We start from the raw sequence: 25,959 nt of genomic DNA on the forward strand, positions 1-25,959 counted from the left end.
ACACATAAGTATAATTATCAGAGTACAGTGGACCCTCAGCTAATGATGGCATCAGCTAACGTTAAATCCAGCTAACGATACATTTTAACACAAAAATTTTGCCTCAGCTAATGCTAAAAAACTTGCCCAACGTGATTCGTTTGAGACACGTCCACATGTGGCCTGAGCGCGCCTCAGTTGTCCCGTGGGTGCCAGTGTTTACAAGCCAGCCAGTGCGGGCGCATCTGCGCATACTGTCGGAACATTTCATATTATCACAGCGTTTTTAGTGATTGTACCTGCAAAATAAGTCACCCTGGGCCCCAAGAAAGCTTCTAGTGCCAACCCTATGATAAAAAGGGTGAGAATTAGTATGGAAATTAAGAAAGATTTTGAAGGGTAACCCTGAGATGCCTATGCCAGTTGTGGCATCCATTGTGCCTACTCTTTAAAGATTAAGGAAATGTGTACAAAGTGGGTTGAACTGCAAACCTTTATGGATGAAAATCACCCTAACACAGCTATTGCAAGCCATGCTGGTGACTATTACAATGACAATGTTATGGCCCATTTTAGGCAAATCTTAAAGGACCGGAAGGTACAGACCTCTGTAGACGTATTTGTTGCGCGACAGAGGCCCAGTGACTCAAGCTGGTCCTAGTGGCATTAAAAGAAGAAGGGAAGTAACCCCGGAAAAGGACTTGCTACCTCAAGTCCTAATGGAAGGGGATTCCCCTTCTAAACATTAACAACTTCCACACTCTCCCCTCCTCCCATCCCATCAATCATCACCAGATCTTCAGTAAAGGTAAGTGTCAGTTTGTATGTATTAAAATTAATATTTCATGTGGTAAATTTTTTTTTTTTCATACTTTGGGGTGTCTTGCACGGATTAATTTGATTTCCATTATTTCTTATGGGGGAAATTAATTCAGCTAACGATGAGCTTTCAGGAACGGATTAATATCGTTAGCTGAGGGTCCACTGTATATATAAAACATGAAATAACTTTAAAACACTTGAAATTTTGGAAGGTTTCCAGACATAATTGAGAGACATGGTGCTCATGGAGCTCACGAAGAATGTAAACAAACTGAGTGGAGCGCGGTGACTATATTAGAAAGTCATGTGGTGGGAGCTGTATAGTGAGTTTTGGTCATAATTTGAAATGTCTGTATTAGCGGAACACCGTAAAGTGAAACACCATAAAGCGGCGCCCTACTGTACTTAAATATGAAGCTTTTAATAAAAAGTTTTTTCCAGAGGCAGTCAGAAGATGCTTGTGTTGTTATTATGATAAGATGGATGACACATCATATAATCTGGCTCTTGCTGATCTCTATATGGATAAGGATGGCTGTCTTTAGTATAATTCCTGCATATTCCCTCAGTTTCCTTTATCCAGTTGACAACATCTTCCAGGTGCTTTGTTGAAACATGTTTACCTGTCTTTCCTGGTTCAGACATACCTTACCCTGCTGTGTAATCTTGTCCTCATACTGCTGTGGTGAAGGCAGAAGCTTAAATATTCTATAGTGGTTCACAACTTGCCACATCCTCAGAATTTCATGCAGCTAATGTTTATTAACCCTTAAACGGTCCAAACGTATATATACGTTCATGCCGTAGCGCCCCAAACGTATATATACGTTTTCTTTATCATTCATTCAACATTGCTATAATAAGCCTGAGTCACCTAGACATGAGAGAATGGGTGTGTGCACTCACTGTGTGCCATATTAAAATAATTGGGGATGCCTGGGAACCATATGATCTTTTTTTCCTTTTAAAAGAAAGGATTTTTTTTCCTCAAAAAATTTGGGGCGCTACGCGAGTGAATGTATATATATGTTTGGACCGTTTAAGGGTTAAACTGCTGAAGGGGTCGTCCACTCATCCTCTGGTATGAGGTTGTGTGTCAGTGTTCTGTTTTCTCCTTTATTTTCTGTCTGTCACCCTCTGTTATCCCATTACAAATGATATTTTAAAGATGGACAAGAAAAAGCACTGTACACTGTAAGTCATTTTATACAGGGTTTTGCTTCTGTAGATGTAAATAAGTCTCAGTCTTTTCCACCTCTCTAAGTACCCAGCTGTTGATATGTGAGGTACCCTAAAGGGTATTTATTGTTGCTTGTTAACTTTTGTCTATTCATATCATCTTCTGTGTCCAGTTTTCCTTATGCATGGTCACCTTTCTCATTCTCTTCTAGACTTTTTTATGTTCAGTGCTTTATTGCCACCTCTTTATTACCATGCTCTTAATTGATTGCCCTGTCTCTTTGCAATCAATTGATGTTTTTCTTTCATTTTCTCTGTTTTTAATGTCCTTTATTCAGTATAATCCTAAAGCATACAGACATAATCTTGGAGAGCTTCAGCTATTTAGTTCTTACCTTCTCTGACATTCTCTTTACCAGTGTCTTAGTACCTTGTGCATATCAATTTTTCTCATATCAGATTTTATATTTTAGCTGCACTCCACCATACCACAGTCCTTGCTCATTTAGGTACATGTTATAGTATATAATTTGTTCCTTGTACTGTTCTTCCCTCCTTTATGCTCATCGTTAGAAGACATTTGAATCTTTACACAAACTACAATGTAGATTTTACAAGAGTCCATCCCTACAAGAATTTGGAAGTCCTGGAGAAAACAGGGTGGATAGGTAATTAATTTAGATAAACTGTGACGTGAGCTTTATGGTCTATATAAATCCATTAGGTAATACTGTACATGAATACTGTGGGTTTTGGTGAAGGAACTGTTACTTTTTTATATTTTAAAACTTTGTAATATTTAGGTCACTTTAGGGTCAATATATTTTGTATAATTTTTTTCATTAAAATCATTACTTCTTATTTTCATTATATTTCAGTGCAGTATTTGTGGGAAACACTTGGCAAGTGGAAAACTGTTAGAGCGTCACATGGCCAGTCACAAAAGGCAGTACCAGTGTGACCTATGTAACAAACCTTATAGCAACAGCACCAACTTGGCACAACATGTTCCACTCTGCAGGCAGGTCAGTAACTCTCTCTTTACCTCACCTCTGAATTTTGTTCTCATTTGGTGCATATCAGCTGCTTGAAAAAAAAAAAGTACCAAATCCAGCCATATTTTATCTGAGTATATCTTTATAAAGCTATGCTGCCATGCCTTATCTGAGCATGATATCTTTCTAAAGCTATGCTATCATGCCTTATCTGAGCATGGTATCTTTATAAAGCTATGTTGCCATGCCTTATCTAAGTGTGATATTTTATAAAGCTATGTTGCCATGCCTTATCTGAGCATGATATCTTATAAAGCTATACTCCCATGCTTTATCTGAGTATATATTTTTAAATCAATCCAGTTTTAAAGTATCCAATGCCTTGTATGTCTTATTTATATCTGTTGGTAATTATTTACTATAGTACATTATTGTTCTTTAGTTACTTTACGATTAGTATTATTTTTATTATTTATTAACACATAGGCCGTTTCCCACCAAGGCAGGGTGGCCTGAAAAACAAAAGACTTCATCATTATTCGCTCCATCACTGTCATGCCAGAGGCGTGCTTACACTGCAGTTATAAAACTGCAACATTAACTCTCTCACTGTCGAAACTTGCTCTGTGTCGAAGAATTTAAAAAAAAAAATTATGTTTTCTTATGAATGATAGAGAATCTTTTCCCAACAGTAATGTCACCAAAATTATGAAATTTGATGGAAAACTTATGGAATTATGTTCTCGTGAAGTTAGCGGTCTTGGCGATATATACGCACCGGTGATTTTGCCCACTTTGAATCCTATTTTTGGCCAGTTCCATTGTTCCAGTTGACCAAACTCATAGCTATTTTGCTAAAACTCCATTTGTTCTATCGACTGAGTACAAGAAACTGCCCATTTACTGATTTCAACTACCCAGTAAAGTGGCCAGAAATTGGTAAATTGGCCAATTTCACACAAATTTCAAAAGATGCCAATTTCAAAATAGGGTCCAGAATAAACTATGCAGACATTCCTGGCACTAAAATAACACTTTCTCTGTTCATTACTCACATCTCCAGGCCTCTCCTGTATTACTCTTGCTTTCCATTTTAAATTTTTATTCACACAAAAAACAGAAGATTTACTGTTATGCAGACTACTACATTATTGTAATTATTGTATAAATAATGTCAACCTATTCGTGACTATGTATTAGACTGGCCAGTTGAACATGTATTGGACGGTGATGTCATTTGTTTACTCTTGAACATCGGCAAAAATCGAACATTTTTGCTATTTTGAGCTCAATTTCAAGGTACTTTTCATCATGAAACAATCAGCGTCATCTCCATTTCTGTAACATATTTTCCATTCTGTCAAATGAGACCAGGAAAATGAGAATTCAACCACAAATACCATATGAAAATGCTCCTCAAAATCAGCATTTTAAACCAAAAACAAGATCCAAGTTTTTTTTCTTATTATGCACTGTGTGCTGCAGGATTTTTTTTTATACTGCATACACTGACCACACAGACCCATTCTCTCACATGTAGGTCTACCAGCTTTCTCCCGCTAGATTTAAAGCTGCTAGAATTTTGGTGTAATACTATGGCACCAGAAGAAGAAAATTAAAAGTGAATGTAGGAAAGAGTAAGGTGATGAGGATAAAAAGATTAGGTTATGAAAGATTGGATATCAGATTGGAGGGAGAGAGTATGGAGGAGGTGAATGTATTCAGATATTTAGGAGTGGACGTGTCAGCAGATGGGTCTATGAAGGATGAGGTGAATCATAGAATTGATGAGGGGAAAAAGGGTGAGTGGTGCACTTAGGAGTCTGTGGAGACAAAGAACTTTGTCCATCAAAGCAAAGAGGGGAATGTATGAGAGTACAGTTTTACCAACGCTCATAATTACAGTGGACCCCCGCTTAATGATCACCTCCAAATGCGACCAATTATGTAAGTGTATTTATGTAAGTGCGTTTGTACGTGTATGTTTGGGGGTCTGAAATGGACTAATATACTTCACAATATTCCTTATGGGAAAAAATTCGGTCAGTACTGGCACCTGAACATACTACTGGAATGAAAAAAGTTCGTTAACCGGGGGTCCACTGTATATGGGTGTGAAGCATGGGTGATGAATATTGCAATGAGGAGGAGGCTGGAGGCATGGAGATGTCATGTCTGAGGGCAATGTGTGGTGTGAATATAATGCAGAGAATTCGTAGTTTGGAAATTAGGAGGTGTGGGATTACCAAAACTATTACCCAGAGGGCTGAGGAGGGGTTGTTGAGGTGGTTCAGACATGTAGAGAGAATGGAACAAAACAGAATGACTTCGAGAGTGTATAAATCTGTAGTGGAGGGAAGGCAGGGTATGGGTCAGCCTAGGAAGGGTTGGAGGGAGGGGGTAAAGGAGGTTTTGTGTGCGAGGGGCTTGGACTTCCAGCAAAAATGCATGTGTATTTGATAGGAATGAACGGAGACAAATGGTTTTTAATACTTGACGTGCTGTTGGAGTGAGAGCAAAGTAACATTTGTGAAGGGATTCAGGGAAACCGGCAGGCCAGACGTGAGTCCTGGAGATGGGAAGTAAGGTGTCTGCACTCTGAAGGAGGGGTGTTAATGTTGCAGTTTTATAACTGTAGTGTAAAGCACCCCTCTGGCAAGATAGTGATGGAGTTAATGGTGGTGAAAGCTTTTCTTTTTAGGGCCAGCCTACCTTGGTGGAAATCAGCCGATGTGTTAAAAAAAAAAAAATACAGCACCAACACTGGCTTGCAAGCCATAGTACTGCAGCACTGACAGTGAAAGGGTTAAACCTAGACAGCAATGCCTAAGCTTATGTAATAAGGCAAACAGATTACTGGGATTTATATCAAGAAGTGCAAGCAACAGAAGTCCCAAGGTTATACTACAGCTTTATACATCATTAGTAAGGCCTCACCTAGATTACACAGCTCAGTTCTGGTCTCCATATTACAGAATGGATATAACTTCATTAGAAAACATTCAATGAAGAACGACAAAATTAATTCATAGCATTAGAAATCTTCCATATGAAGAAAGATTGAAGTCCCTTCAATTGCATTCACTTGTAAGACAAAGAATGAGGGGAGACATAATTGAAGTGTACAAGTGGAAGGTGGGTATTAACAAAGGGGATATAAATAAGGTCTTGAGGATATCTCTCCAAGAGAGAACCCGCAATAATGGTTTCAAATTAGATAAGTTTAGATTTAGAAAGGATATTGGAAAGTATTGGTTTGGAAATAGGGTAGTTGATGAGTGGAATAGTCTGCCTAGTAGGGTTATTGATGCTAGGACCTTGGGTAGTTTCAAATTTGGGTTTGATAAATACATGAGTGAGAGGGGTTGGATTTAAGTGGGACTTGCACATGAGTGAATGGAGTTACCAAGGCATTGTAGATGAATGGTTCAGAGAACCGACATGTTGATAAATTAGACACATGTGCAACTCTTGGGTATCTTTATTGAGGAAACGTTTCGCCACACAGTGGCTTCATCAGTCCATACGTAGGAGAAACTTGAAGAACAGGAGGAGACCGAGGTAATCAGTCCCTCAACCTTGAGTCGATGGATTGAACACATCAACTCAAGGTTGAGGGACTGATTACCTCGTTCTCCTCCTGTTCTTCAAGTTTCTCCTACGTATGGACTGATGAAGCCACTGTGTGGCGAAACGTTTCCTCAATAAAGATACCCAAGAGTTGCACATGTGTCTAATTTATCAACTTACCAAGGCATGTTTTTTGGGTAGTGCTGAAAGTTGGGTTGGGTAAATATCTTATTAGTGGGATGGATTGTGAAGAACCTGCCTAGTATGGGCCAGCAGGCCTATTGCAGTGTTCCTCCTTTCTTATGTTCTTCTATTCACTTTTAATTTCCTTACAAATACAAATATTTATTTCTCTGTAATAATTACAATGTGGGGTTTACATATTATAGAGTATAGGTTACAATGTATGGTTTCATCGTATAAAGTACTACTTACAAAGAGGGCCACTGTTATATCTAGCATGACTAGGCATTTTGGCCAGACTAATAATAATTCTAACTCGATACTGATACAGGTTATGGAGCATACTGATATTAAAGCTAGGTAACTGCAGTACAATAAGAATGGTTTTGTCTTGTCATGATATACAGTTTCTATTAAAGCCCCTATATTGGAGTATCTCAGGCAAACTTATGACTAATTTAGGATTTATTAGACAATAGCTTTATTCAAAATTTTATGTTTACAGTCATTTGGGTGAGTGTAAGTGTAAATTTGGGGGAATCACAGATATCGAGAGTAGGTTAAGTTTGTTTTGTGTGTGTGCATGATTCAAGTAAGAGAATAGGTATTTTTTCATATAGTTAGCTGATGGTTGGGTGTATCAGGGAGATTAGATTTTTTTAACAGTAGTTTTGAAAGTGATGGTTGTGTCTGCAGTTCTAGAGTTTTCAAGCAGGGAATTCCAGATTTTAGGCCCTTTAGTGTACATTTTTGCTTAGGTTTTAGCCAGACATGGGGAATGTCATAGAGATTTTTGTGCCTGGTGTTGTGCCTGTGGGTCCTGTCACAACTTTCAAGAAAGTGTTTCAGTTCAGGATCAATATTGGAATTTATGGTTCTGTAAATGTAGGTTACACAGCACTGGTCACCGTTGCCCAGCGGTGAGAGTAGCCACTCTCATTGCTGAGGTCCAGGTAACAAACCCTGGAGATTAACATAAAAAATTTTTAAATTAGGCTATGCATTTAAAAATATTCACGTTGATGAAGATAACATTCTTGCAATAGAAATGACGACATCTCATGGCCAACTAGTGATAGGAACTGGATGTTTTCCCCCGAGACAACAATATATAGAATCAATTCCTCTACATAGGATATTAAGCAGAAATATTCCAACAATTTTAGTGGAAGATTTTAATGCTCATCACCCTGCCCTCTTTAACTGTGGAGTTGGTAATCCACTGGGTGACTTGAAAGGAAAGCAACTATTTAATATTATGACAGCCAGAAACTTGTCATTTCATGGCCCATTCTTTAAATCGTATATTGGTCCTCATCCAGGGACACCAGATATAGTCCTGACAAACAGAGACTGTGACCTCTTTCATTGTCGTATCTCTCCTGGTGGAAACGTAGGATCTGACCATATCCCTGTTTTAATACAACTACAGATGTCTCCATTTAGAATACCTGTACCTCCTAAACCCAATCTCAACACCCTAGGATTTGACCCCTTCAGTGCATTTCTGGGTGATGATGAAATTGTGTCGTTGGAAAATCTACCTTCCACTGCAATTGACGACGCGATCAGGTCCCTTCACAATCGAATAATTGATGCTACTAATGCAACCTGTCATTTAGCTTCCACAAAGATCTACCAACAATATAAACCTACGAGGGACATTAGAGATGCTTTGAGAAATTATCAAACAGAATGTCGAAGGCATCTTCAAACGCGACAACCACCAGTAGCTACATTGCACAGATTGAGGCAAGAATTAATTAACATGATTAGTCATCACATATGTGACTTATGGAAACTGCTAGTTCTCCAAGCTAATCAGTATAAACGTGAGCCAGCAAAATTTTGGAGTAAGATCCAACAACTTTTAGGGGCAAAGCACAAGGCTCCCAACTACCTAATTCATACCTTCACTGACGAGGATGATGAAGATGTTGATGATCCACAGGACCAGGCTAATTTGATGGGTGATGTATGGGAGAAAATTCTCTCCCACAATAACAGTCGTCGATTTAACAATAATCACTATCAATTGGTAAATGAATGGAGAGATGAGAACTTAGATGATCTACAACCACTACCTTCCATCGATACATCAACTCTCGAAGATGCCCACCTGCTTACTAGACCTATTACATTACTCGAGATGAGTCAGGTTATTGGAAGAATGCGAAATAGAGCCCCTAGTCTCTCTGGAATAACAGTGAAACAAATAAAGTTCCTACCCAGAAATTGTAAACAGTCTTTGGTTAATATCTTTAATGCCATCTTGGCCTCAGGACATTTTCCAGTTGTTTTTAAGACTGCTAGGATGATCTTTCTTGCTAAGCCCAACAAAGACATCCATCAACCAGGGAACTATAGACCTACAGTATATCTTTACTTGAAGTCACTGGAAAAGTTCTTGAGAAGATCATTTCCAACAGACTGAGCTACTATATGGAGTTTAATCACCTTTTTACTGAAAAACAATTTGGCTTTAGAACACATAGAGGTACCCATCATGCAATAAATATTATTTTCGATACTGTAGCAAGTCTAAAACATCAGGGCAATCTTGCCCTAATTGCCTCCAGAGATGTTCATAAAGCTTTTGATAGCTTATGGAATGATGGTCTTATATACAAACTTATTGACCTACCAGACCATAACTGGACCTTTCTCAGATTAATATATAACTTCTTAACTCAAAGAAAAATCATTCCCACCTTTCACGGCAGGTCGACAGAGCCTTTTATACCAACAGCTGGTGTCCCACAAGGCTCTTGTCTTAGTCCAATTCTATTCTTCAACATTTATGTGAATGACCTTCCTCAACCAGAGTTTAATGATACAATTATAATGCAATTTGCAGATGATGTTATCCATGTCGTCTCATCAACTCTGGTAACAGGAAAATACAAGTATGAGAGAGTCATAGAAAAAAATGAATATTGGACTTTGTCGAACATCTAATTGGGAAAAGAAATGGAGAATTACGACTAACCCTGACAAAGTCCTTGTTAGCACGATAGGATGTTTTGCATCATCCATCAAAGATAAAGGGGGTATCTCCATCAGAGGTACACCTGTAGCCATTAAAAACCCTAACAAGATCTTGGGATATGAAATAGACAGGCTGCTCCACTCATCTTCTCATGTAAATATAAAGATCAACATAGCCAAAGCCAGTCTTAACAGTCTCTTTAGATTTAATCAAGCCCCTCCACATGTCAAAAAACATCTGTATAAAATGATAATAAGACCTATACTCGAATACCCATGTGTCCCAATGTCATTAACAACAAAGACCAATATGCTACGGTTGCAACGGGTCCAGAATAGAGCTCTCCGCTTCATTACAGGCACCAGGAGGAGAGACAGAGTTAAAATGGCAGATTTACATGTACAACAAGATATAACTGCCTTAAATGTATGCCTTGACACCCTGAAGAAGAATCAACTCTATGCAATGCAAGAACTCTACATGCCAGATAGAGAACATCCTCTCCAAGTTGAAAATACGACCGATTATATCATCAATACTCCTCCTCACAAGACTCAAAGAATGACTCTCCCACATAGGGTCCGTTGTTTTATCCATAAAGACGATTACCATCGACCAATGATATTGAGCAACCTCCCTGCAAATGAAGATGATTGGGTAACACCAGACCCCTTCTATGTTTACTAAGAAAATCATCGCCCCCAATTAAGGAGACATCTTGTATAACATTCTACTGTTAAAATTATGCTACATTTATTATGGCGGGACACCACCTTGTAAGAAGCTAATGTCAGTAATTCTTTATAAACTGGCCAGAAAATTATTGCCTTCATTGTCCTTTAAATATCTGTTGTGCAGTCGCAAAAAAAAAAAAATCAGTTGCAACTTGTATATTTACTACCAATTCAGAGTCATGTACTTATATATCTGTTATATCTATGTGACTCTGATGGGTTAGTATTATACCCCTTCAAGAATATTATATTATTCCACATACAATTTTTAAATTACACCAAAGTGGTTGGGCCACTTACCTTTTATATCCTACCTCTCTCCCCCCTCCCACCCTTTTCCAAGATTTCTATCCTTACCCATCCTTCTTCCTTACCCATCTTAACAAAGCTCTGGTCATAAGAAGAAGAAGAAGAAGGTTACACAGTAGTCGGTGTGAATGTTCTCTATATTGACTAAGTTTAAATCTTTGAAGAGTGGGGGTGCGTGTTGCCTAGCATTGGATTGGGTGATAATTCTTACTGCTGCTTTTTGCTGGGTTATTATTGGCTTTAGGTGTGTTGCTACAGTTGATCCCCAAGCACAAAAGCATAGGTGAGGTAGGGATAGATGAGTGAATAGTGTGAGAAGAGCTGACTGTGGCACGTAGTAATGCATCTTTGAGAGGATCCCAACACTTTTGGATACTTTTTTGTTATGTGTTGGATATGGGTGCTGAAATTTAGGTTGTTGATGAGGTATAGGCCAAGGAATTTGCCCTCATTATGTCTGGCAATTAGAGTGTTGTCGATCTTAATGTTAAGTTGTGCAACACTTGCTCTGCTACCGAACATAATATAGTAGGTTTTGCCAGTGTTAAGTGTAAGTTTATTGGCTGTCATGCAAGTCGATATTTTGAGCAGCTCCTCGTTAACAATGGTGTTGAGGGTGGCAAGATTAGGGTGGGAGATGACATAAGTCGTGTCGTCAGCAAAGAGAATGGGTTTCAGGTGTTGGGATATGTTTGGAAGATCATTGCTGTAAATGAGGAAGAGCAGGGGTCCAAGAACACTTCCCTGCGGAACTCCAGTATCAAGTGGCCGTATTGATGAGGCTGTGTCTTTAATGGTGACATACTGATAACTATTAGAAAGGTAGGATTTGAAATATGCAAGTGCATGCCCCCTTATACCATAATGGTCAAGATTGTGGAGTAGGATGCCATGGTCTACTGTGTCAAAAGCTTTCCTTAGGTCAGTAAAAAGTCCTAATGGATATTCCTTATTTTCCAGTGCTGTGTAAAGCAGGTCTAGTATTTTCACAATTGCATTGTTAGTCCTTTTATTTTGTATGCCACTACGATTCTTAAATCTCTCAGACCAACCTTTGCTGCCTTAAATTCACCAATATGAGCACTAGTTCAAGGCATTTTTTCCTGTTCACCTGGGTGCTTGTCGACTGGTGTGGGTCGCATCCTGGGGGATAAGATTAGGCAGTCCTCAATGATACACTGACTTACAAATGTATGCGTGCAACCATCCGCCCTAGCTTGTAAACAATGTCACACTAGCTCAGCTGAGGCACTCAGGCCAGAAGGCCACGTTTGGGACGGATGATATAAGTTGAGTTTTTCAACGTAGGTTGGGGTCAAATTTTTACACTGACAAGCATCGTAAGTCAGTTTTATCGTAGGTTGAGACCATCGTAAGTCTGGGGTCCAGTGTACTTAGGTCAAACTACACAGGCGTGCACATGCATATATATATATATACATACACACATTTAGGTTTTTCTTCTTTTTCTTAATAGCTCTTGTTCCTCTTTATTTCCTCTATTCTCCATGGGTAAGTGGAAAAGAATCTTTCCTCTTTAAGCCATACGTATCATGTGAGGCGACTAAAATGTTGGGAGCAATGAGCTATGGGAGATGTTAAGCGAATGTTTAGGAACTTTTGAACCAAGTGCGAGAGTAATTGGGGTAGGGGACCTAAATGCTGAAGTAGGAGAAACACTTAGAGGGTGTTGTAGGTAAGTTTGGGGTGCCAAGTGTAAATGATAAAGGGAGCCCTTTGATTGAACTTTGTATAGAAAGGGGTTTAGTTATAGGCAATACATATTTTAAAAAAAAGAGGATAGATAAGTATACAAGATATGATGTTGGGCGTAATGACAGTAGTTTGTTGGACTATGTATAGGTAGATAAAAGACTGTTGAGTAGGCTTCAGGTTGTACATGTTTATAGAGGGGCCACAGATATATTAGATCACTTTTTAGTTGTAGCTCCGGTGAGAGTAAAAGGTAGATGGGATACAAGGAAAATAGAAGCAGAAAGTAAGAGAGAGGTGAAAGTTTATAAACTTCAAGAGGAGACAGTTATGGTAAGATATAAACAACTATTGGAGGATAGATGGGCTAGTGAGAGGATAGGCAATGGGGTTGAAGATGTATGGGGTAGGTTTAAGAGTGTAGTGTTAAGAGTGTTCAGAAGAAGTTTGTGGTCACAGGAAAGTGGGTGCAGGAGGGAAGAAGAGCAATTGGTGGAATGATGATGTAAAGAGAGTAGTAAGGGAGAAAAAGTTAGCATATGACAGGTTTTTACAAAGTAGAAGTGATGCAAGGAGGAAAGAGTATATGGAGAGAAAAAGGGAGTGGCAAAGCAATGTAAAAAGAGAGCAAATGAAAGAGTGGGTGAGATATTATCAACAAATTTTGTTGAAAATGAGAAAAAGTTTTGGAGTGAGATTAATAAGCTTAGGAAGCCTGGGGAATGATTGGATTTGACAGTTAAAAAAGGGAGAGGAGAGTTAGAGGTATCGGGAAGATGGAGGGAATATTTTGAGGAATTGTTAAATGTTGATGAAGATAGGGAAGCTGTGATTTCGTGTATAGGGCAAGGAGGAATAACATCTTGTAGGAGTGAGGAAGAGATATTTGTGAGTGTGGGGGAAGTTTGTGAGGCAGTGGGTAGAATGAAAAGGGGTAAGGTAGCTGGGATTGATGGGATAAAGATAGAAATGTTAAAAGCAGGTAGGCATATAGTTTTGGAGTGGTTGGTGCTATTATTTAATAAATGTATGGAAGAGGGTAAGGTACCTAGGGACTGGCAGAGAGCGTGCATGGTTCCTTTGTATAAAGGCAAAGGGGACAAAAGAGAGTGCAAAAATTATAAGAGAATAAGTCTGTTGAGTATACTTGATAAAGTGTATGGTAGAGTTATGATTGAAAGAAGTAAGAGTAAGATGGAGAGTAGTATAGCAGATGAACAAGGAGGCTTTAGGAAAGGTAGGGGGAGTGTGGACCAGGTGTTTACAGTGAAACATAGGCAAACAGTATTTAGATAAAGAGGTTTTTGTGGCATTTATGGATTTGGAAAAGGCATATGACAGGGTGGATAGCAGGGCAATATGGCAGATGTTGCAGGTATATGGAATAGGAGGTAGGTTACTGAAAGCAGTGAAGAGTTTTTATGAGGTTAGTGAGGCTCATGTTAGAGTATGTAGGAGAGAGGGAGATTATTTCCCAGTAAAAGTAGGCCTTAGACAAGGATGTTTGATGTTATTGTGGTTGTTCAATATATTTATAGATGAGGTTGTAAGAGAAGTGAATGCACGGGTCTTGGCAAGAGGTGTGGGGTTAAAAGATAAAGAATCTAACACAAAGTGGGAGTTGTCACAGTTGCTCTTTGCTGATGACACTGTGTTTTTGGGAGATTCTGAAGAGAAGTTGCAGAGGTTGGTGGATGAGTTTGGTAGGGTATGTAAAAGAAAATTAAAAGTGAATATAAGAAAGAGTAAGGCGATGAGGATAACGAAAAGATTAGGTGATGAAAGATTGGATATCAAATTGGAGGGAGAGAGTATGGAGGAGGTGAATGTATTCAGATATTTAGGAGTGGACGTGTCAGCAGATGGGTCTATGAAGGATGAGGTGAATTATAGAATTGATGAGGTAATAAGGGTGAGTGGTGCACTTAGGAGTCTGTAGAGACAAAGAACTTTGTCCGTAGAAGCAAAGAGGGAATGTTTGAGAGTATAGTTATACCAGCACTCTTATATGGTGAATATTGCAACAAGGAGAAGGTTTGAGGCAGTGGAGATGTCATGTCTGAGGGCAATGTGTGGTGTGAATTTAATGCAGAGAATTGATAGTTTGGAAATTAGGAGAAGGTGCGGGATTACCAAAACTATTATCCAGAGGGCTGAGAAGGGGTTGTTGAGGTGGTTCAGACATGTAGAGAGGATGGAACAAAATAGAATGACTTTGAGAGTGTATAAATCTGTAGTGGAGGGAAGGCGGGGTAGGGGTCAGCCTAGGAAGGGTTGGAGGGAGAGGGTAAAGGAGGTTTTGTGGGCGAGGGGCTTGGACTTCTAGCAAGCATGCGTGAGTGTATTTCATGGGAGTGAATTGAGACAAATGGCTTTTAACCCATAAACGGTCCAAACATATACGTATATACGTTCTTACCGCTAGTGCCCCAAATGTAGATATACGTTTTATTTTTCCTTCCTCCAAATTTGGCACGATTGGCCTGAGATGCCTGGTCATCATAGAATGGGTCTTAACACTTGGTGTGCACAGTATTCAAAAAATATGGGACCACTTAGTACCTTGTGGGAGCATCAGTTAAATTGAGCGCCAGCTAGAGCAAACAGCGCGGCAAACACTAAGGATTCACTGATGTCACGTCGTATTAATACTCCCCTTTTAAGAGGAAAGTGATGTTGACCCCAAGTTTAGTGGTTTTGAGGTGGATGTGGCCACAAGTGGTCATGGAAATATAAAAAACATTGATAACACATGTGCAGCATTTGTGCAACACCCTTTCAGTTTTGGTACCACTGGTAGTCATCCTACCAGAATGTCCTCTAACCTATGCGCTCAGTAAAAAGAAACAATTCCGGAATGTATAATACGTGTTCGGCAGGCTGGTTGGCTGGCTGATTGGCTGTCTCTATCTCCGTCTGTCTGTCTGTATCTATCTCTATCTTTTTGTCTCTATCTCTGTCTCTATCTGTCTCTATCTCACAGGAACACATACATAAATATAATTATCCATATTGTAAATTACCTAGGATAACCCAGAAAATCCAGACAAAGTGCTATTACCTGGAGTTTACCTGGAGAGAGTTCCGGGGGTCAGTGCCCCCGTGGCCCGGTCTGTGACCAGGCCTCCTGGTGGATCAGAGCCTGATCAACCTGGCTGTTGCTGCTGGCTGCACGCAAACCAACGTACGAGCCACAGCCCGGCTGGTCAGGAACCGACTTTAGGTGCTTGTCCAGTGCCAGCTTGAAGACTGCCAGGGGTCTGTTGGTAATCCCCCTTATGTATGCTGGGAGGCAGTTGAACAGTCTCGGGCCCCTGACACTTATTGTATGGTCTCTTAACGTGCTAGTGACACCCCTGCTTTTCATTGGGGGGATGTTGCATCGTCTGTGCTTGTAGATAGTGATCGTGTGTATTACCAGTTGGTTCATGAGCAACTCTCTGAGAGAAGAGAGACAAGCAGACAGAAAGAATGAGACACACAGGCATACAGAAAGACAGACATACAGAGAGATAGACAGAGAGCTAGACAAACAGAAAGACAGACATATACAGACATGTTTGTGTAACAATGAAAACAAATAAAGTGAAGGCAGTGTACCCTCATTCATCAGTTGTCACCACTGTTATTAGTGGAGTGATACGATAGGATGATGCTCACCATATGTCACCACTGTCAGCAGAGGAGTGATAAGATAAGATAGTGACACACATCTTATATCATGCTTGAATGGAACTTATTATTATTATTATTATTATTATTATTATTATTATTATTATTATTATTATTATTATTCTTATTATGCACTATTTATTTATTAATTTCAACATGATACAGAGAAGTACAAAGGAATACAGTTATTAAAGTGCAACTATCATCAAATGTCACTCCACTGCTTACCTTGTCAGCAGATAAGTTACACTCGTCATAAACACCATGCTTCAAGAAGTTTCATATATACATTGGACCCCTGGTATTCGATATTAATCCGTTCCTGAGAGCTCATCGAATACCGAAAATATCGAAAACCGAATCAATTTTCCTCATAAGAAATAATGGAAATCAAATTAATCCATGCAAGATACCCAAAAGTATGAAAAAAAAAAATTTACTACATGAAATATTAAGTTTAATGCAAAAGAATAATTACATTAACAAAATAATTGACACTTACCTTTAATGAAGATCTGGTGATGATTGATGGGATGGGAGGAGGGGAGAGGTGTTAGTGTTTAGAAGGGGAATCCCCTTCCATTAGGACTTGAGGTAGCAAGTCCTTTTCCGGGGTTACTTCCCTTCTTCTTTTAATGCCACTAAGACCAGCTTGAGAGTCGTTGTTAAATTAGACACATGTGCAACTCTTGGGTATCTTTATTGAGGAAACGTTTCGCCACACAGTAGCTTCATCAGTCCATACGTAGGAGAAACTTGAAGAACAGGAGAATGAGGTAATCAGTCCCTCAACCTTGAGTCGATGTGGTCAGTCCATCAATCTTGAATATTCTATTCAAGATTGAATATTCTATTCAAGATTGAATATTCTATTCAAGATGACCACATCGACTCAAGGTTGAGGGACTGATTACCTCATTCTCCTGTTCTTTAAGTTTCTCCTACGTATGGACTGATGAAGCTACTGTGTGGCGAAACGTTTCCTCAATAAAGATACCCAAGAGTTGCACATGTGTCTAATTTAACAACATGTTGGTTCTTTGAACCATTCATCTACAAGCTTGAGAGTCACTGGACTTCTGTCGCACAACATAACTGGCAGCCTCACCATGCCTAATCACACTATGTATTCCACTATGATTCTGTAATCTTTCAAACCAACCTTTGCTGGCCTTAAATTCACTCACATCACCACTAGTTGCAGGCAATTTCTTTACCAAATCATCATGCAACTGCCTAGCCTTTTCACAAATGATCGCTTGAGAGATGCTATCTCCTGCTATCTGTTTTTCATTTATCCACACCAATAATAATCTCTCAACATTTTCTAACACTTGAGGTCACTGTTTCGTAATCACAGTTGCACCTTTTGCAAGAACAGCTTCCTTGATTGCCGTTTTCCTGGTCACTATAGTAGAGATGGTTGATTGGAGTTTATTATACAACCTAACCAGCTCCGAAACACGCACTCCACTTTCGTATTTTTGCAATTATCTCTTCCTTCATTTCATAAGTCATTAGTGACTTTTTTCTCGAAGGGTTGGCACTAGAAGCTTTCTTGGGGCCCATGGTGACTTATTTAGCAGAAGCAAGCACCAACCACAGTGATAATATGGAATGTACCGAATGTATCCTTAGATGCGCGCACACTGGCTGGCTTGTAAACACTGGCACACATGGGGCAGTTCAGGCCACACGTGGACAGGTCTCGTACGAATCGTACCGAATACCGAGGAAAATTTTTTGCGATATAATGCATCGAATACCGGATTTATCGAATACCGATCCCATCAATCATCACCAGATCTTCATTAAAGGTAAGTGTCAATTATTTTATTGTTATTGTAATTATTCTTTTGCATTAAACTTAATATTTCATGTAGTAAAATTTTTTTTTTTCATACTTTTGGGTGTCTTTTCACGGATTAATTTGATTTCCATTATTTCTTTTTAGGAAAATTGATTCGGTTTTCGATATTTTTGGTATTTGATGAGCTCTCAGGAACAGATTAATATTGAATACCGGGGATCCACTGTAATATAAAAATGAGAAAAAAAGGTATATCGGCAACACTTCTGCAAGTGGCAGAACTTGATGTTGCCATCAGGTGAGCATCCAGTGCCAGCTTCGTATATCAGTAAGTATTGACTCTAATTTTTTTTTTTTTATCCTACGACACTTAGTAAAATGCACTCTTTATTTCTATTAATTTTTTTTTTTTTTTAATATTCAGGGCGCTGGGCGAGAGAACATATTTATATGTTTGAATCATTTACAGGTTAATACTTGACGTGCTTTTGGAGTGTGAGCAAAATAACATTAATGAAGGGATTCTGGGAAACTGGCAGGCCGGACTTGAGTCCTGGAGATGGGAAGTACAGTGTTTGCACTCTGAAGGAGGGGTGTTAATGTTGCAGTTTTATAACTGTAGTGTAAGCACACCTCTTGCAAGACAGTGATGAAGTGAATGATGAAAGTTTTTCTTTTTAGGGCCATCCTTCCTTGGTGGGAATCGACCGACGTGTTAATAAAAAAAATAACCTAGGGAATGCAAAATATCAGAAAAACTGAGTGGCTAGGTTTTTCATTCTTCAGCATCACCATATGTAGTCACATAACATCTAAGCAGCATTATTCATTTTACCAGAGTCGTCAGGTGGCCTCTGTTGGACGTGTTGCATGTGAGGACTGTGCCAAGGAGTTCACCGATGCATCTGTCTTCCGTGCCCATTACCTCACTCACACACATCCCTTTCATTGTTCATGTTGTAATCATAGATTTCGGACACGTGTTGGATATGGTAAGTTTAATGACAATTCTACGCTATTCATTTTTTATGCATGTGCAGCTCTTTATATATTTTTAACTTGATTAATTCTTGGGATTTGGATCTTATTATTTGGGAATCGTTTACTCAACTGTAGTTTACCTGTGATTGCTCTCAATCCAACCTAACTAATGCCAAACTTTCATGGTGAGTGCCTGATCAGCCAGGTTATTACTGGACTGTTTGCAGCTAACATGAATATGTTTCCAACACATCCCAGCTAGTCTGGCATAAATGTAGTGTTTATTTACTGTTAACTGGTAGTATCACAAGTATCTTATCTTACTTGCAAAAATTCAGATCCCATTCACAGTAGACCAGTGTATAAAACACATTATGTAGCACATTGTGGCATAAATTTGTATAGGACACCATAAAACTTGTTTAAGATGCCTTAAATTTTTTTGAAAATATAACACACCACAGGACCTTTCCTCTCCATCTTGCAGCTCAGCCTACAAGCATGGGTATTGTCTTTATGGTGAAGGTCTAGTCTTACACTTAGCCATTTAGCTATGTTCAGTGTACTAGTATACAGGTGATGACTGTGATGTACTAGTATGCACAGATTTTCATGTTTTCAGATATGCCCCCTGCCAATATTTTTTATTTCATATCAACTATTTGAGTCTCCTACACCTCCTTTTGCCTTTGAAAAATCTAAGATATGGCAGGTCCATGATGTGCATCACTGGGTAACATTGCCTAACTAGCATAAGTACACAATACAACCAAGGCCTAATGTTCCACCACCAGCTTCTCCACCAGCAAACAGGGTGTGGAACTGCAAGGGAGATGCCTTATTCATTCCAAATTTAGTACAGTGTCATGATTATAGCTGTGGCATTCAGCCAGTAAGCAACCTACTATGTAAAGTTAACCTACAATAACCCAATTAAGCCAAACAATGTGACTTTCCTTGAGCATTATGCCTTTAAACATTTGTAATATCAAAAGTATTCCTTGTCTGTGGTCTCAGAAGATCAAAGCAGTAAAAAACAGAAAAATACAATTATTTGCTCCAGTTTATGCTGTGTATTCTATGTAGAGAAATATCGGACTGTGCATTTTCCTATATTTGAACTACAAATACACCTTGAATCACATCTGATTGCATAAAAAAGTAGTGCTCATAGTATTGAACATTAAAAACTATAAAAAAAATCGAAAAAGAATCACAATTTGGCTTTAGTAAATTGTAAAATATAAATATAGTTGGTACATTTGTGTTGCAATTGCTGACAAGTGATCATTTTTTCCCATGCCCACCATAAAATTGCAAGTTTTTATTAGATTTCACTCATTTTAGTTTTATTCGATTCATAAAAAGCACTCTTTCAATATGTAAGAATTATTTTACCTTTCAAAATCTTGTCACACAGGAATTTTAATTTTTGAGTATCCCACAGTTAAGGGGTTAATTTAAGCACCCTGCCATGCCATCAGTACTCAATTCATATGCCTCTCATAAGAATTTAATCTTGTGTTTGTGAATTAATTTTTTTACTCTTTTATCAGCCTATCTCATTACTGGATAGTAACTGTGGCACCCCAGATGAATGTAAGTGATGCTAATAATTCCACGAAATTTGACCCTTAAACTGTCCAAACATAGATCTATGTTTGTACCGCTAGCCCTCCAAACATAGATCTACGTTTTATTTTTCCTGCCTCCAAATTTGGCACGATTGGCCTGAGATGCCTGGTCAGTATAGAATGGGTCTTAACACTCGGTGTGCACAGTATTAAAAAAATCTGGGACCACTTATGTAGTACCTTGTGGGAGCACCAGTTCAACTGAGTGCCAACTAGAGCAAACAGCATGGCAAACACCAGGGATTCACTGATGCCATGTCGTATTAACACTACTTTTAAGAGGAAAGTGATGTTGACCCAGAGTTTAGTGGCTTTGAGATGGATGTAGCCACAAGTGGTCGAGGAAATATAAAAAACCTTAATAATAATCCATGTGCAACATTTGTGCAACATCCTTTCATTTCTGATACCACTGATAGTGTCATCCTTCCATAATGTCCTATAACCTATGCCCTAATTAAAGAGAAATGATTCTGGAACATGTGTAATACTTATGCTGCTGACCGACTGACCGACCGACTGACCGACCGACTGACCGACCAACCGACTGACCGACCGACTGACCGACCGACCGACCGACCGACTGACCGACCGACCGACCGACCGACCGACCGACCGACCGACCGACCGACCGACCGACCGACCGACCGACCGACCGACCGACCGACCGACTGACCGACTGACCGACCGACCGACTGACCGACTTACTTTGGCTGTCTCTCTGTCTGTATCTGTCTCTATATCTCTGTCTATCTACATTTAGCATTGCACATGCAATCAACTATGTCAGACAAACATAGAATAAAGTGCCACAGTCAGCATTAAATGCAAGCAGGGGAAAATTGTGGTCTCTTGTGGTGAATATTTTCACAAGTTTTCCCATAGTTAAGAGTCAAATCCTGGAAATTGTTCAGCTGAAAGGAAACTGCCCAGCGAGAATTTTGAAGAAATGGAGTCAGAAAATGTGAATGTACTCTTGAAAGATGGAGGAGGAGGAGGAAAAGGAGGAGGACAAGGAGAAGAATAGGTAATAATAATAATAGGTAATAATAAGTTGCCTTGAAGCATGAAAAACAAAGTCCACCCCTGACAGTGACATGATAAGATGAGATAACATTTGATAAGAGCTGACGTTTGATGAGCATTCACAAGGATGCAGTAATAAGAAAAGATTAGAGGTGACATTTGATAAGCATCGCCCTCCCTTTGTTTTTGCTGGTACACAAACATTTCTGTCTGTCTATTTGTCTGTCTGTCAAGGTCCCTGTCTATCTGTCTATCCATCTAGCTCTCTGTCTCAGAGAGAGCCACAAGACTACATCATCACGTTTACTCACATCTTCAAGCAGAGTACAGCACTTTGTCTGGATTTTTTGGGTTATCCTAGGTAATTTATACTTCGTATACTTGTATTTATGTGTACCTGTGAGACAGAGATAGACAGAGACAGATCGAAAGAGATAGACAGAGACAGATATACAAAGACAGAGACAGAGATAGACAGACAGACAGATAGACAGAGATCGACAGACCCTAAACTTGGGGTTAACATCACTTTCCTCTTAAAAGAGGAGTGTTAATATGACATTACATCAGTGAATCCTTGGTGTCTGCCTCACTGTTTGCTCTAGCTGGTGCTCAATTTAACTACCACTCCCACAAGGTACTAAGTGGTCCCAGATTTTTTTAATACTGCGCACACCAAGTTTTAAGACTCATTCTATGCTGACCAGGCATCTCAGGCCAATCATGCCAAATTTGGACACAGGAAAATTAAAACGTATATATACGTTTATGGCGCTATGCGTAAGAACGTATATATACGTTTGGACCGTTTAGGGGTTAAGGGTGTTGATGAGCGAGACCTGGTGGGTTGGTTGGAGCTAGGAATACTGTATGCAGGTAGGTGCCTGTGAGGTAGTCTGATGGACGGGTGTTTGAGTTTGGCATTTTGCTTGCTAGATTCTTTCCTATGGTGGAGAAGAAAACATTGAGTCTGTTTGCTGTTTCAGTTGGTGGGAGTAGGGGTTCGTCTGATTTTGTTAATTTAATTTTTTTTTTGGATATCCTTTTAGTTCCTAGAATTTCAGATAGGGTTCTCCAGGTCTTTTTTATATCACCTTTGATGTTTTGTAATCTGTTTTCATAATACAATTTTTTTGACCTTCTTATCAGGCTGGTAAGGGCTGACGAGTAACATTTTGACTGGTCTCTAGTTATTTGACCCATTCTGTACTGTTTTTCATATTGGTGCTTTGTGTTAATGGATTTGAGGATGGTGGGTGTTAACCAGGGACTATTTAGTCTCTTTGCTGTAAGCTGTTTAGTTTTTTAGGGCATTGCTTGTTATAGAGGTAGTGAGTTCTTTTTATAAAATTATTAATACATTCATTAGTGTCTGTATATGTTTCAGGCTCATTATGCAAGTCGATGTTATTCATAGCTGCTATAAAGTTATTTACAGCTGTTTTGTTATGCAGTCTGAAGGTAACTTTAGTAGTGTCTTGGGGCAATTTACCTAGATTGGTTATGAGAATGGTAGGGTAGTGGTTTGTGGTGTTTTCTGTGATTATGCCTGATTTTAACCCTTTGAGGGTTTTCGTCGTACTAGTACGTCTTACGCGTAGGGGTTTTTGACGTACTAGTACTCATAAATTCTAGCGACCTCAAATCTAGTGGGAGAAAGCTGGTAGGCCTTCATATGAAAGAATGGGTCTATGTGGTCAGTGTGCACAGTCTAAAAAAAATCCTGCAGCACACGGTGCATAATGAGAAAAAAAAAAACTTTTTCCATTTTTTTTAATAAATCAGCGACTTTGCAGTGTATTTTCGTATAGTATTTATTGTTGTATTCTAGTTTTCTTGGTCTCATTTTATAGAATGGAAGACATATTACTGAAATTGAGATGATTTTGACTGGTTTTACAATGAAAGGTGCCTTGAAATTGAGCTCAAAGTAGCAGAAATGTTCGATTTTTACCAAACTTCAAAAGTAAACAAATCGTGCCAAGCGTGCAATACACGTCAACTGGTGAGTCTAATATTCTTTCACAAGTGCACCAATAATATTTATACCATTTTTTACACTAATGCAGTAGTCTGCATAACAGTAAATCTTATATTTTTTGTGAGAATAAAAATTCAAAGTGGAAAGCAAAAGAATATAAGAGGGGCCTTGAGACGTGACTAATGACTAGAGGAAATGTCATTTTAGTGCCAGGAATGTCTTTCTTGTTTATTCTGGACCCTATTCCGAAATTGGCATCTTTTGAAATTTGTGTGAAATTGGCAAAATTGCTAAATTCTGACCATTGTACTGGATAGTTGAATTTATAAATGGGTGGTTTCTTGCACCCATTCGATAGAAAAAATGGAGTTCTAGCGAAATATTCATGTTTTTTGTCGACTAGTACAGTGAAATTGGCCGAAAATGGGGCTCAAAGTGGGCAAAATCGCCGATCCGTAAACATCGCCGAGACCACTAACTTTGCGAGAGCATAATTCCGTAAGTTTTCTATCAAATTTCAAACTGTTGGTGTCGTTATGATCGGGAAAAGATTCTCTATCTTTTCATAAGAGAAAATAATTTTTTTTTTTTTTTAAATTTGGCCGACCCTGAGAACGAGTTTCGGAGAGGGCCTGTCGACCCTCAAAGGGTTAAAGGGGATATGGTGTTAGTCCAGATGTGGTCCAATAAAGAGATACTATTCTGGGAGATTCTTGTAGGTTTTGAAATTGTTGGTAGCAACAAGCAGTTGCTCATAGTGTTTGTAAATTCAGTTACTTGTGGGTCCTGGTCATGTAGTAGATTTATGGTGGAATCTCCTGTTAGTAGTAGGTAGTCTTTGTTCATATTTGCATCAGTTATCAAATTCCCTAATTTTTCACTAAAGTGATAAATGTTTGACTGTGGTACTCTGTAGATGTTTATGTCTGTGAGGGGTTTTTGCAGGCCTTTTGATTTTGAAATGTGGGCACTAGTGGGTCCATTCTCTTGATTTTTTTAATCTGTGCCATTCTGCGTATTAATGCTTCTTTCCACACACACTGTTTCTTAACCGTTTGACTGTTTCGGTCATATACAGTGGACCCTCAACATTCGATACTAATCCGTTTCTGAGAGCTATCGAATGTCGAAAATATCGAAAATCGAATTAATTTTCCCCATAAGAAATAATGGAAATCAAATTAATCCGTGCAAGACACTCAAAAGTATGGAAAAAAATAATTTACCACATGAAATATTAAGTTTAATGCAATAGAGTAATTACAATAACAACAATAACAAAAGATTAATAACAATAGAATAATTGACACTTACCTTTAACCCTTTCAGGGTCCAAGGCCCAAATCTGGAGTCACGCACCAGTGTCCAAGAATTTAAAAAAAAAAATTTGTTATTTTTTCTTATGAAATCGTAGAGAATCTTTTTGTGAAGGTAATAAAACAAAAAGTATGAAATTTGGTGGAAAATTGACAAAATTATGCTCTCGCGAATTTTGATGTGTCAGCAATATTTACGAATCGGCGATTTTGCCGACTTTGACTCCCATTTTAGGCCAATTACATTATTCCAATCAACCAAATTCTTAGCTATTTCACTAGTATTACTTCTATTCTATCGATTGAGCACAAGAAATCGCCAAGTCAACTGTTTCAACTACAAAATAAAGTGATTGGAAATTGTTAATTTGGCCAATTTAACACAAAGTTCAAAATATTCCAATTTCAAAATAGGGTCCAGAATGAACAATGTAGGCATTCCTGGCACTAAACTAACATTTCCTCTGTTCATTAGTTATGTTTTGAGGCTTTACAAATAAATTCCATTTTGATTTTTTATTCACATAATGAATTTTTATTCACACCAAAAGATAGAAGATTTACTGTTATGCAATACTGTAATAATTGTATAAATATCATCACCATATTTGTGAATGTATATTAGACCTACCAGCTGACGTGTATTAGACGTGTGAGGTCGTTTGTTTACTCTTGAATATTGGCAAAAATTTAACATTTCTGCTACTTTGAGCTCAGTTTCAAGCCATTTCCAGTGCTAAAACCAATCAAAATCATCTCTATTTCTGTAATATGTCCTCAATTCTATCAAATGAGACCAAGAAATCGCAAATACAACTATAAAAAACATACGAAAAAACACTGCAAAGTTGCTGTTTTAATCGAAAAATCATGATTTCATTTTTTTTCTCTCATTATACACAGTGTGCTGCAGGATCTGTTTTATGTGGTGCACACATACCACATAGATGTATTCTCTCATATCAAGGCCCAAATGTACCACTCACAGTATATCAGAGTGAGCTGAGCTCATGGCGTAGATCTACGGTTTGGACCCTGAACGTAAAGCCATAGATCTACGGGACGG

At 38.7% G+C, this 25,959-nt stretch overlaps 1 protein-coding gene across 2 annotated transcripts in view; it reads left to right on the forward strand.

Moving 5' to 3' along the window:
- LOC128691578 (zinc finger protein 557) overlaps positions 1 to 25,959 on the forward strand; it is a 64,596-nt gene that overhangs the window by 33,489 nt on the left and 5,148 nt on the right. For both annotated transcript variants that reach the window (XM_070081057.1, XM_070081058.1), the window contains exons 2-3: positions 2,859 to 3,005; positions 18,794 to 18,947. In XM_070081057.1, the coding sequence (XP_069937158.1) occupies positions 2,859 to 3,005; positions 18,794 to 18,947 (301 nt within the window). The remainder of the gene's footprint in view (positions 1 to 2,858; positions 3,006 to 18,793; positions 18,948 to 25,959) is intronic.

Source organism: Cherax quadricarinatus, unplaced genomic scaffold (assembly GCF_038502225.1).
Source record: "Cherax quadricarinatus isolate ZL_2023a unplaced genomic scaffold, ASM3850222v1 Contig1577, whole genome shotgun sequence".
Classification (NCBI taxonomy): Eukaryota; Metazoa; Arthropoda; class Malacostraca; order Decapoda; family Parastacidae; genus Cherax; species Cherax quadricarinatus.